The sequence below is a fragment of the Carya illinoinensis genome, chromosome 15 (assembly GCF_018687715.1).
Source record: "Carya illinoinensis cultivar Pawnee chromosome 15, C.illinoinensisPawnee_v1, whole genome shotgun sequence".
In the NCBI taxonomy this organism is placed as follows: domain Eukaryota; kingdom Viridiplantae; phylum Streptophyta; class Magnoliopsida; order Fagales; family Juglandaceae; genus Carya; species Carya illinoinensis.
In genome coordinates, this window is record NC_056766.1 from 38,672,760 (window position 1) to 38,685,112 (window position 12,353).

General features: G+C 38.1%; 1 protein-coding gene across 1 annotated transcript; it reads right to left on the reverse strand.

The window, feature by feature from the left end:
• Positions 1-8,345: 8,345 nt before the first annotated feature.
• LOC122296913 lies at positions 8,346-8,957 on the reverse strand. The gene is made up of 2 exons (XM_043106710.1): positions 8,756-8,957; positions 8,346-8,657 (listed from the first exon to the last, which is right to left on the reverse strand). Exons 1-2 carry the CDS (start codon positions 8,831-8,833, stop codon positions 8,346-8,348), a joined length of 390 nt encoding a protein of 129 aa, XP_042962644.1. The 5' UTR covers positions 8,834-8,957.
• Between the last annotated feature and the right edge of the window lie 3,396 nt (positions 8,958-12,353).

Here is a 12,353-nt window from a genome sequence, read left to right on the forward strand (position 1 = left end):
TACCTCTGTTGCTGCCTCCCGACGATGCTCCTTAGCTTTCTGGCCCCCTTCCTTTTGTTTTTATGAAAATTTTGTACTTTTCACATGTTGTAATCTTGCTTTGTTAATAAACTTTGGTTTACAACAATGAGTATCTATTACTTCTGCTATTGCGCATCTTTGTTCTTTGGTCTTTTGTTTATGCTTAGATTGTTCTGTCTTATTGGCTTTTTGTTTGTTCTTGGCCAGTTTGAGGTGATCTCCACATCCTTTTTCATGACACCACAAACTGCTATGGCTTACTTTTGGTGTTTATGGATGGCATGGTCTGGTGACCTCCGAGCCATTTTTCATGGCACCATAGGCTACTAAGGCTTACTTTTGGTGTTTAGGAGTGGCGTGGTCTGGTGACCTCCGTGCCCTTTTTCATGCCATCACAAGCTGTTAAAACTTGCTTTTGGTGTTTATGGGTGGCGTGGTCTGGTGACCTACACACCCTTTTTCATGGCACCACAAGCTGCTAAGGCTTGCTTTTGGTTATTCAATACTTATAATTGTATGGTTCTTCAATATTTATAATTGTAAGTATTCAAGCCATGCATGCATATAATTAGTTATGAATAGGTGGCTTCTTCCTTGCTGGGGTATAATCCATCACATCAAACTCTGCTAATCCCCTGAGATCATCATCATATGCTTTGTTTTTCCTCAATAAATTTCCATCGCCAGTTTCAAACTTGTGATCACGAGGAACGTCACTGCCAGACCTTTCCTCAGTACTCATGTACTTAGTAAACCCAGCTACCATCTTATCAGAAGTATGTGAAGAATCAATCAGTTGGACATTTACCTTCCATTTATATATAGAAAACAAATTCTTTGCACTATTTTAAGAAATTTATAATGACATGAAAAAAAATAAACAACAAAGATAAAAAAAATATATTAAAAAACAACAACAACAACAACAACAACAACAACAACAATAATAATAATTATACCCACCATGGCGATTAAGATAACGGAAAAGAGAAGAAATGCAACTGTGACAGCAACTAATTGCTTGTATGAAACCTAAGCCATGGATCGATCACACCTCAAATTATTAAGAAAGATTGAGATAGATATATAGCTATCATTGGCTAATAGTTTCTCCATGTCTCTCCATGGTCTGATCTCCGTTTTGTTGATCTTTTATATACACATGAGTTAGATAAGGATTTGGAGTAGCTTCGATCGACATGTGGGGTAACCCTTAATCAGTCATGCACTACCCAAACATAAGCATGGCAAGGCAAGAAACTCTATGACTGTCATATGGTTGATGCTGGATATATAATCAATCCATGGCAAGAAAATCTATGCTGGATTTTATGTATAGCACCTAGCTAGCTAATTTGTTGTGGCATTTCTGTACGTTGAGAATCATGACGAAGATCAAGAAGATAGATCTTACTTGGACAAGAAATTTGGTCGCATATTAATTTTAGAAAGAAAATATATCTACGTAAGTGCGTATAACAAAGGTGCATATGTGTGTGTGTGTGTGTGTGTGTATATATATATATATACCCTTACATGAACATCAAGCTTACGTATAACAAAGGTGCATATAATATATATATATATATCTACGTATGTATGCTCAACCTAGATTGGAACGTCGAGCCACCATGCCACACCATCCTAGCCTCCTCCTCTCCCTAGATCCAACGTCGAGCCTCAATCGCATGCCGCTCACTCCCTTTCTCCCTCACCAGTTTCACCCGATCCATGCTTTGCTATGTGCTCAGTCCCCATGCCATGGTTGTTGGCACCCATGGCCACCCAGGGTCAACCCATGACCTAGTCCCAACACCACCATGCCCAGCCAGCCGAGGCCTTGCCTACCTCTCCTCTCCCTCCTCCTCTCCCTAGATCCAACGTCAAGCCTCAATCGCATGCCGCTCACTCCCTTTCTCCCTCACCAGTTTCACCCGATCCATGCTTTGCTATGTGCTCAGTCCCCATGCCATGGTTGTTGGCACCCATGGCCACCCAGGGTCAACCCATGACCTAGTCCCAACACCACCATGCCCAGCCAGCCGAGGCCTTGCCTACCTCTCTTCTCTTTTGGCCTCTAGCACCCACGCACACCCCCACCACTGTGCACGACCAAGCTACCCACCAACCACCATAGTAAGACCAAAGCCCACCTACTTCTACCACCACGAAGACCTCTGAACCCTTGCTCCACCTAAACAGCCCCTATTTTAAGGTCACAGCAGTGACCATCGCTTCTCAACCGGCCCCTTCTTGCACATGCGTAGTCGCCATTGTGGGATCATGCCGAGTAGCAAGGGACTCGAGTTTTTAGCTTCTTGCTATGGTATAATTCCTATCCATTTTTCATTAAGAATTATACTGTTGCGAATTTGATATTTGACTGGTGAGTTGAAATATTGTCCTATGTTGCAATATGTGAACAGAGTAGTTGTGATTGTGTAAGATGAAGTATTGGGCACCTTGTGTTGTTGTGATTTGACTGTGGAGTGTGAAGTTGTGGCATGGTTGTGTAGTTTTTTAAATGTGATCTGTTGAAGCAATAAGTTGTTTTGTAGTTGTGAAGGATATTCTATGGTGATGTAGTTGAAGTATTGGGCATTACTATGCAGTTTGTATTATGGCCATAAGTAGTGTGAAATGATGGAGTGTTGTGCCATGTGATGTAGTGGGCGATGTGGCAGTGTATTGTGGAGTGACAAAGGTGTGATGTGAAGTCGTGTCGTGTCGTGTGAAGGATGGGGTGATTGTGTAGTCTATGTAATGGTCGGATGCCAAGTGATGTGATGGGGTCACTGTACAATTCGGAGTTATGAACTGTGTAAAGTGATTAGATGCAGTGTAGCTGTGATGTGACCGTATGCCACGTAGGTCGAGTGAAGTGTCAGGATAAGCTATGTAGTTGGACAGGTCGTGTGAAGTGTTGTACTGATTGGATTTGAGTTGGACATAGTATCGGTGTGAATGATGCTTGTGTAAACAAGCTGGTGTTTTAGTGGATTATAAGTTGATCTTAGGTAATAAAAGGGTGAGGTACATGTGTAAATTGGTTAAACGCATGTGCTAGACAAATTTACCATATGTAATGGATAATATATCCTAAGCATGAGTGCAAGATGTTTAAGCCTCAAGATTGGCTTAAGGTTGTGTACTATGCATAATTAAGGTTGAGAGATGTAACTTGGTTGGTCTAAGTTATGCATCGAAATGGATAATTTGGTAGGTAAAGAGAATGATGGAGGCAACTGTGTGTCTTAGCCTTTAAAGTGAATCAAGGAGGTTCATTTTGAAAGATAAGAACATGAGATAGGAGGCTATGTGTTGGAAAGGTGACCTCAAGTGGGTCACAAGTTACCATCTTGGGATTAAGAAATGTGATAAAGGAAAGCATAGAAAATGGAAATTGGATGGAAGTGTATGTCTTGATGAAGGAATTCCAAGTCAAGAATAATTTATGCATTTTCTAAGTTTAAGTTACTTATGCGCTTGAGGAAATGAATAATGTGAGGTTATGTATACATGTAGGTTTTCATCTGACATGCACACGAATGGATTGTATGATATGAGAATAGCATGGAGTCCAGGTAGGTATTATGTTTTCTTTATGATGCTTTATGAAATGAAATGAATAAAAGAATGTTTTATGAAAGTAGGCTATGTGTGAAGGTTTAAAGGTATAAGTATGTATGGCCTTCTTTAGCAGGCCCTATTTATACACCCCAAAATAATATTTATATGCATGTGAATGGATGATATAGGTAGTAGCTATTTCCTTTATTTTCATGAAATGAAATGTTAAGGTTTATGCTTGATGTTTTTAAATGACATTTAAAATGAAGCTATGAAAGGTATTTTGAATGAGACTATGAAATGGATTTTAAATGATGCCATGAACTGATGTTTATGATAATCCTCATGCTTATGCTTTTAAAAGATATGTTTAAACTTATGCTTTTAAATGATGTTTATGAAATGAATGGATTGATGAATGAAAAGAATGAAAAGGAAAGGACTAAAAGGACTAAATGAATGAATGTTTTAACGTATGAAATAGGTAACAGCCATGACTGGATGAATGGATACCAAAGGATTGAGCAAATTGCAATGCTGAGTAAGTAGTATTGGTGATGCATCCAGTGCTACCCCTCTGACTGAAAGTGATTCCCAACCTATGGGCGAAATCCAAGTCTAAAAAACTGCTAACCCCAACACATGGCATGAATGTGATAACAGTTAAAATGGATATTGTGTGATCATTTAGCTCTTTATGAATGAATGTATGAGGTGTGGAAAATGTTTTATATATGAAAGGAAAATCTTTTTAAAGAAAAATCTCACCTTATAATATTTTAAATGAAATATATATTTTATGTGAAGTACGTAGATGAATGTAAACACATGACTGAAAATGTAAAGTACGTAGATGAATGTAAATACATGACTGAAAACCTACATTAGTATATTTTAACTGTGTGAAGTAATACTTACTGAGTATTCGACTCATCTATTTAATTTTTATGTATGCCCCCCCTCCCCTTCTCCTTAATTTCATGTAACGTATGAAAGGATAATTTTGTAAAAAGACTTTTATTTTTAATTTAAAAATTTTCGCTGCAAACTCTCTTTTAAAACTTATAGAGTGAGTTTTTATTTTAAACTTAGAACCTTTTATATTATGGGAAGGAAAGAGAAAAGTTTTTAAGATGGTCAGTAATTCCTGTCTGATTTTCTAAAATCAGTTTTTAAAATCTCACCACAAGGACGAGCGTCACATTACTCGATTTAATTAAAAATGATTTCAACAAATTAAGAGCCGATCAACTGCTTGATGCCAATTACTACTTGCTAGCTAGCTCATGTACGTAGCTAGTCTTGATTTTGTGCTCTGATCTGTAGAGATCATCATTAACCAACTTTGCAAATACTGTTGAATTAATTAAGGGGTTAGGGTTAGCTATGGTGGGATGCAAGCCAAGATTTAATTGAAGCGTCATCTTGTTGTGGTCAACTGGTTGAAAGAAGGGAAGTGTCTACAAGAAATTTGGCATTTCCCCAAGGAGGGTATTCGTGGGGAAAAATCCATGTTTTGTGGCTAATTTTTTTTTCCCACAAATTCTACCCGTGGGGCTCTCGTGGCGTATACTTCGCCGCAAATAGTTGTATTTGCCATGATGACTTTAATTGGTGGGGACTCTCTGTTTTTAACCACGACATATTCCATGTCAAAAGATTGTATTCTCGTGGGAAATATTGATGGTAATGGTACACAATTTGGTTGGTACTAGGGATAATGCCATGACTGAAAACCGTGGCTAATGTGAGGAATTCCCATCATATGTTCTCATGGTTAAAGGTGTCACTGCCACCACACCAACTCGTGTGCAATGTAACAATATGCCACCATGGCAACTCCTGGGTAGAGCGGTTTCAACCACCAAGGCGACTCGTGGGTAAAGGAGCAAGCACCAACCAGCATGGAACAAGTCCCGCCATAGCAACTCATGGGAATAGCTATTTTATTCCACCAGAGGAGATCGTGGGTAAAGATGCTAAACACCACCATAGCATGCTTGTGGATATAAGTATTAGCCACTACTCATTTGGTGAGAAATAATGTATAACTATTTTCCACTTGATCCCTTGCCCATTACCCATGATAGTTTCGGTGGGAATTAGTTAACTGCCATGAGTAGGGCTTGTGGCTACTTAGTCAAATACCAGGCATAAACCGGATGGTTCCCCACAAATCTGACCCCGTAGGAACAATGTTTTTTCCATGAAGTGGCCCTGTAGGAGATGTGTATTAAATCAACCCTGCATGACTTTTTCCCCACAACCGAGTTCCATGTAAATCCCATTATTTACATGGAATGGTCCCTGTTTCATCTGCTGATCCAAACATTGTAGTCAACCTAATAGTGATTCCCACAATTATTCATGTTACCCATGATGATCGAGATAGGCAGCAAAATTAGAATAAACACTTCTCACAACATACATATAACATAATTCCCATATATATATTGAAAACATTCAGGCCTTAGTTCCCATATTCATTGATGGAAATGGAAATTATACATTAATGTCAACTGTAGTGGGAAGGAGAAGAGGGTCATCAGCATGATTACAACTACATACATTTACACAACCAGCTAACAATTCCTGTTCTACATGCATACACTTTCAGGTTCAACTTCCTCCAAATTAAAGTAATCAGATATCTCCATTTCCTTCATTTGTCAGATTATCGTGGTTGATCTCACCAGTTGAAATGCAACACCAGCTTATCCCTACTACCTCTCTATGTCAGAAATTTCCCACTGTCTGCATGAAGAAGACCTGAAATTGGTGTATACATGATGTTATGATTCATCTCAAAGTCCAACTGACTACAATCTAACTTCAACAAACAATATATTTAATCCTCGTCTATCCACATATATTTATTAGTGTGATGATTGGTCATGTCCAATATTTCACCCAGGGATGTTTGAATGTAATCCCATGGTAGCTGAAAAATGTATATATTTGCGGCCATGACATTAAACCATCCAACAATTCAAAGCAGAAAATTGAAATATTGACACCCAATACTTTAATTTGGAAACAATGGTCAGCTTATAGCATAGAGTGCCCAATTACCTTCTAACCAAACCTAGATACAATGAGCTACACCACCGTTATTTAAAGTTATTTAAGTACCCACCTGTTTTGTGTTGCTATAATTGACATCTTTATATTGATGATGCTTGTGTAATATGCCAAAACCGGACCTATTTAGTGAAAGTAATTTTCTTCTGCTAATAATTGATTATTACTTGTCAATCAATTCAAGTTATACTATGAAAATAACAATCTTCTGAATTGCTTTCTAACTCAAAAGTTAGAATCTCTCATCTTTCCCTATTGATAGTGTTAAAAGCTGAGTTATTTCTTTGTAATATCCCCTATGGTAATTTACAAGTGTGATCAATTCCAAATTAATGAGTAGATATGTACATTGAACATATCTCAATCTACAAAACTGTGTCAACACCTTTGCTTCAAGGAATACCATGTCCACATGTTTTTCCAATATGGTCATCTTATAACTCAAAACCCAAGCAATCAGCTTCATTTGGATCTGAAGCTGATTGCATAAATAGGAGGCAAGATGCCCAATGATGGCATTTCAGGTCCAGTAACTAAACTTTGCTACCAATCCTAACCAAACTCCTTGTACCATTAAGAGATCAGTTAATGCACGGTGAACTTATAAGCTCCCAACTCTCATCCCAACTAGGGAGTGTTGTACAGCTGAAATACTAAGGTTCTGGGCAGCATACCATCACAATCGATAATATATTATGATCGATTTAGAACTGCATAACCACTTCTAACTAAACAGTTGCATTATACCCCAAATCTATTTCTATTAAACAGATTTAAAACAAAGTTGTCAATAAATATCTACTCATTGTTTCCAGCCAACTTGCATTGGTTAATCCAATAACTTCTCAAAAATCAGTCTAGTCCCACCTTTATCTTTTCCAGCTAATTACTCTTTCATCCCCTGAACAACAACCCAATCAGTTAAAGTTTTAAACAAACATGTGGTCTACCCTGATGAAACAATAACAACATCATCACATAATTGTCTTATCAGCATAATCACATTGAATATACCAAAGAATATATGAGGTGGGTATTATTTACCATCACAGTGTGTGGAACTAGTCCCTATCAGTTATTCTGTTCACAAGATCAGCATGGTTGCCTTTCTGATAAACCTCTGAAATGCCTTCTGTGCATGATTTAAACTGGTGCCATCACAGTTATATGCACCCTGCTCTAACACCAAAGAATGCAGATCCAGTAAAATGCAATCTGAATTTTTCCCTGCATGACAAAAATATTGTGTATTATATTATGTACCTACTCAGGTAATGAATATACACCAGCCTTCCATTTATAACTACTTCTCAACTATAATTCAATTTGATACTCACTAAAAAGCTGCAACAGATTTCCAAATCCTCTTTGACCACCAAACAGAAATTGCAACCACTTGACTGATATTATACCCGGTTATAATATTCCCAAAACAAAATCTGGCGCCACTTACATCCTACAACCCAAAACCCTTTTTCAAAAAAACATGACCTAATAACCTGCCCACCACATCTAGTGCATCAATACTTTTCACTTTTTACCAGTTGCCATTTCCAATAGGGGGAACAAAAAACACAAAAAGACCCATGACCTTCTTCAAAAAATTTTAATATTTAGTTGAGATGTTATGCATCTCGTTGAGCCTCTTCTTGAGACTCCCTACTTGACCCCAACTATGATGACATGGCCATGATTTGTTTGTCATGCTCAGAAAACTGTTTGTGCAGCTCAGCCATATCACCCATAATTGCTTCTAGTTTACTCTTATACAAGTCTGCACATTCCTTGTTCATTTCATTCTCTTCAGCCATACGTTTAAATGCCTTGTTATTTCTCAAGAACGGGGAGGGCTCAGGTATGACTGAGTGCCCCAGGCCAACTGCATAGCCAGATTTGAACCCCAACACCTCCTTGAACACATCACCTGCAATCTCCTCAACATCCTCTTCAGTTTCTTTCTCATTCAACCTCTCTAGCATCAGATTCTGAAAGGACAAAGAAATGCATTTCTCAGTTAACATAAAAATAAGAAAAGTAACACCATTTTGTAATTAAAAAATCAGTTACAGTGGAACTAACTCACATAGTTGTGTTCACTTGCTACATTGATGAATTTGCCCTTCTTATTTGACCAGTGTGTTTCTTTGTAAAATTCAATCATGTTCCTTGGCTCCTCACCCTTCAAATAAAATGATACTTAATTAACTCTCAACAACTTCAACTCAAAACTGTTAACACTCACTTTGGATGTGACGTCTTACCCTCTCTTCCATCAGCCTAACGAAAGATTTTCTCCCACTTGTATGTCTAACCTTCTGCTTTTTCCTATTATTGTTGTTCCTACGAGACTGCTCCTGAAAGAAAGTTCAATTTAAACATTATTATTCTGCTACCCTTATGTACTCAATGGACTGAATGTATGACTATTATACACTCAGTGGTTTTGGAGCCAAAAACAGCAATATATGCTGTTGTCATAGCCAAAAACAGCCAAAAACATTAATTCCCATTTGACATTCAGGATTAAACACTAGTGGTACTCACCTTGAATTTGGGGTTGGCCCACATTTGACATAGCCACTCCCATACATGTGGCTCCACCCATTCCTTCCGACCAGCTAATGCCTCCTCATGCGAAGCAAATTTCTTGTAGTGCTTGTGTAATTCATAGTGGTAAGCATTGTACCTATTAGCTAGTGTGTTTACTACAGCTTCGCGATGGTTTTCTCTACTCCAATCCAACACGAAATCAGCCTGCTTGGAAATATTGTATCATTAAACATCAAATTTTTCATTCTCAAATACAACCTTTTGAAATCATTAATATCAACCAATAGGCATATGGCAAATGACCCTTACTTTAACACGATTGATGAGCTCGTGCTTCTCCTTGTCATCTACCTCACGCCAACTTGCATGTCTCATATCCGCATGTACTCTTATAATCCAGCTCACCCGACTGGTGAATATTGTGGCATTTTCACATGATGGGCCTCTATGCCCGTCCTTTATAATTAAAGGTATCTTACCAATCTTTCGTAACCTTTCAAATGTTGTACCCTTAGCTGGGCCGCGGCCTCGTTTTTTTATGGCTTGAACTATAACCACCAAGTTAATAAAGTTGTTAGTTAATGTAAAATCTAACCTAACCAAATTTGAATAGCTGAGAGTTTATGTACAGATACATATCCAGTTATTATATGACATGTAACAACCAAACCTGTGGTGTTATCCCCCTCATTTACTTCATGTTGATCAGTTTGGATGGACTCTTCAACCCCCCCTGCTGGTACTGCTTCCCATGAGGCATCAAGCCTGGGATCCTCCTCATCTCTTAAGCTCCTTGTCGGAGCCACCAATTCTGGATTATTCAACCCTTCTGTTGGTACTGCATGGGCTGAGGCATTAATAATGGGATTGACGTAATCTCTTAGTCTCCTTGTTGGAGGCACCAATTATGGAGCTTCATCAGGTTGGCTTGATGCTATGAGTGGACGTCCATGTCTAATTCTTCCCCTCCGGCCTCTTTTTACAGATGTCACCATTACTGCCTACTATGTATATTCCCATATTAGTGATACAGCAATCACTTTGTTTATATTTATCCAGGTTTTCATAACAATTTCAGTCACCACCATATTCATGATTGTAACTTTTTCCTAACTTCATCTACTCCTAATACCCCACCATTAATTGTTCCAAGTATGTAAGGATGTTTGAATTTGCCTGGAAACATGCTGCAGTTCCTCATAGACTTACAAAATACAATGCACCTAAGTGCCTACCAGTTTTTTTCTTGCTAAATGAATAAAACTGTTAGGGAATTGAAAGATATTGTCTGCAACAAAGGGAAACACTTTCCCACCAACTTTCCCTAACAAATATCTATCATCTATTTTGGATAATTTTGATAATGGACTATGAGGAATTTCCCTCATAGTCCAGAAATGTTTACTCATCAGTGGTTCCATCTTATCACTTTAAACATAGTTAACACATTGCAGTCAAAGGAATATCAACCCTGGGTCAACATTAAACATGTTGAGCTGGTGCTAATCACTATCCTCCAAGTGAAATAGCAGGAAGTTACAACTCCACATCATTGAATTTCTGTATTAATGTCTCCTTTTAAGTTGTTTGCGGCAAAAAAGAACTTAAGCTTTTTTGCCAACATACATTTTCTGGACTAGCATATTATGCTTTAACAAATATTACGCTCTTTAAATGGACTGATTTCTCAACACCTCACCACTTGTTCTGCTGCTACTGTGCTTTCCTCACTATCCTTACCAACATGCTTCATAGTTGTATCCCCCTCACCACTAGGACAACAACCACAACAACCCATGTCCATTTTTTTCATATATGTTCTCAAATATTTTCCCTTATATGCAAACCCATGTATCTATTTTTTTGGGCTCAATATCTATCCTGGTTCCTACCAAATATGACAAATCTGGACTGAAACACACCACTTTCATGTATTAAATCAAGGGGATATGCTGACTTTTAACTTCAATATCAGATCATTATGAACATTATATGTCCCACAGAAAAACCATCACATATGTATGACTTTGCATAAAGGGGAAAGTAAAGATGTGCCAGCAGATGGGTTAAAGAAGGGTTTACCTTATCTTGCCTCTGTTGGTTAGTTTGGCAGCGAAATGGTGAGCTGTGTGGTGACTTTGGAAAGGTGAGTTTTCCTTCACCCGCTATGTGAGTGATAGAATCTTGTGAGGGACTTGCAGATGACTATAACCCAACTCCACCAAGGATTATTTCCTCATCCTTCTGGAACCAGAGCTACTTGTCTCACAATCACTCTTCCCTTTGGTAGCCACACGCAAATGATGTGTACATGGCTATACCTTTTGTCACTTCATGCTCAGAGACTGGCGCGAGGTCAGTCCTGCAGTCCAAAGTTAAAATCCCGCCAGTGGAAATTTGGGATTTCCTTTCCCGCGTACGGTGTTCCTCGGCCATTTAACTATTTTACATCCAAGCTGTATCTCATATTATAATATATAACTTATGTATTTTAATAGGGCTGGCCCAGCAATAAGTGATTGGCATTAAACTGTAGTGGTCACGTATATACTTTGTTCAAATTTAACCTGCCAATGTATGCTACACATGTATAGGGCTGCTTGAGAACATGCTATATGGCAACTAAATAATAAACATTTTAACCTAGAATTATTATATCCTACTGTAATTTCGTGAACAACCTTCTCACATTGACACATTTGTGTCCGAATATTTAACATACACATTTGTGTCCAAATATTTAAATACGGCATTGGTAAATTTAAAAGATGATGAACTTTGTATAGATTTGGCTTTAAGTTGTTCGTACGCTGTGTTCACTGTTACGTACAGCCTCTAACATGTTAAAAAAATACATTTTGTGGGACCCAAATGTTTTTTTTGTATGGCTTCTCACCTTTGTACACCATTCGTCTAACATTGCTGAAAAGTAATTAACTTTTTATCCCAGATAGCTAAAAGTTATCCACATGCCCTTTATAGACACCACTTTGTTAACATCTTAATTTCTAGTTCTCTCATCAAAAAATGAGAGAACTAGTCGACATATATTGGATGAGGAAATGATATCCTTGTATGTCACATACCGTATACGCTGTATGTATCATGTACTTAGAAGAGTCACTCGCTAG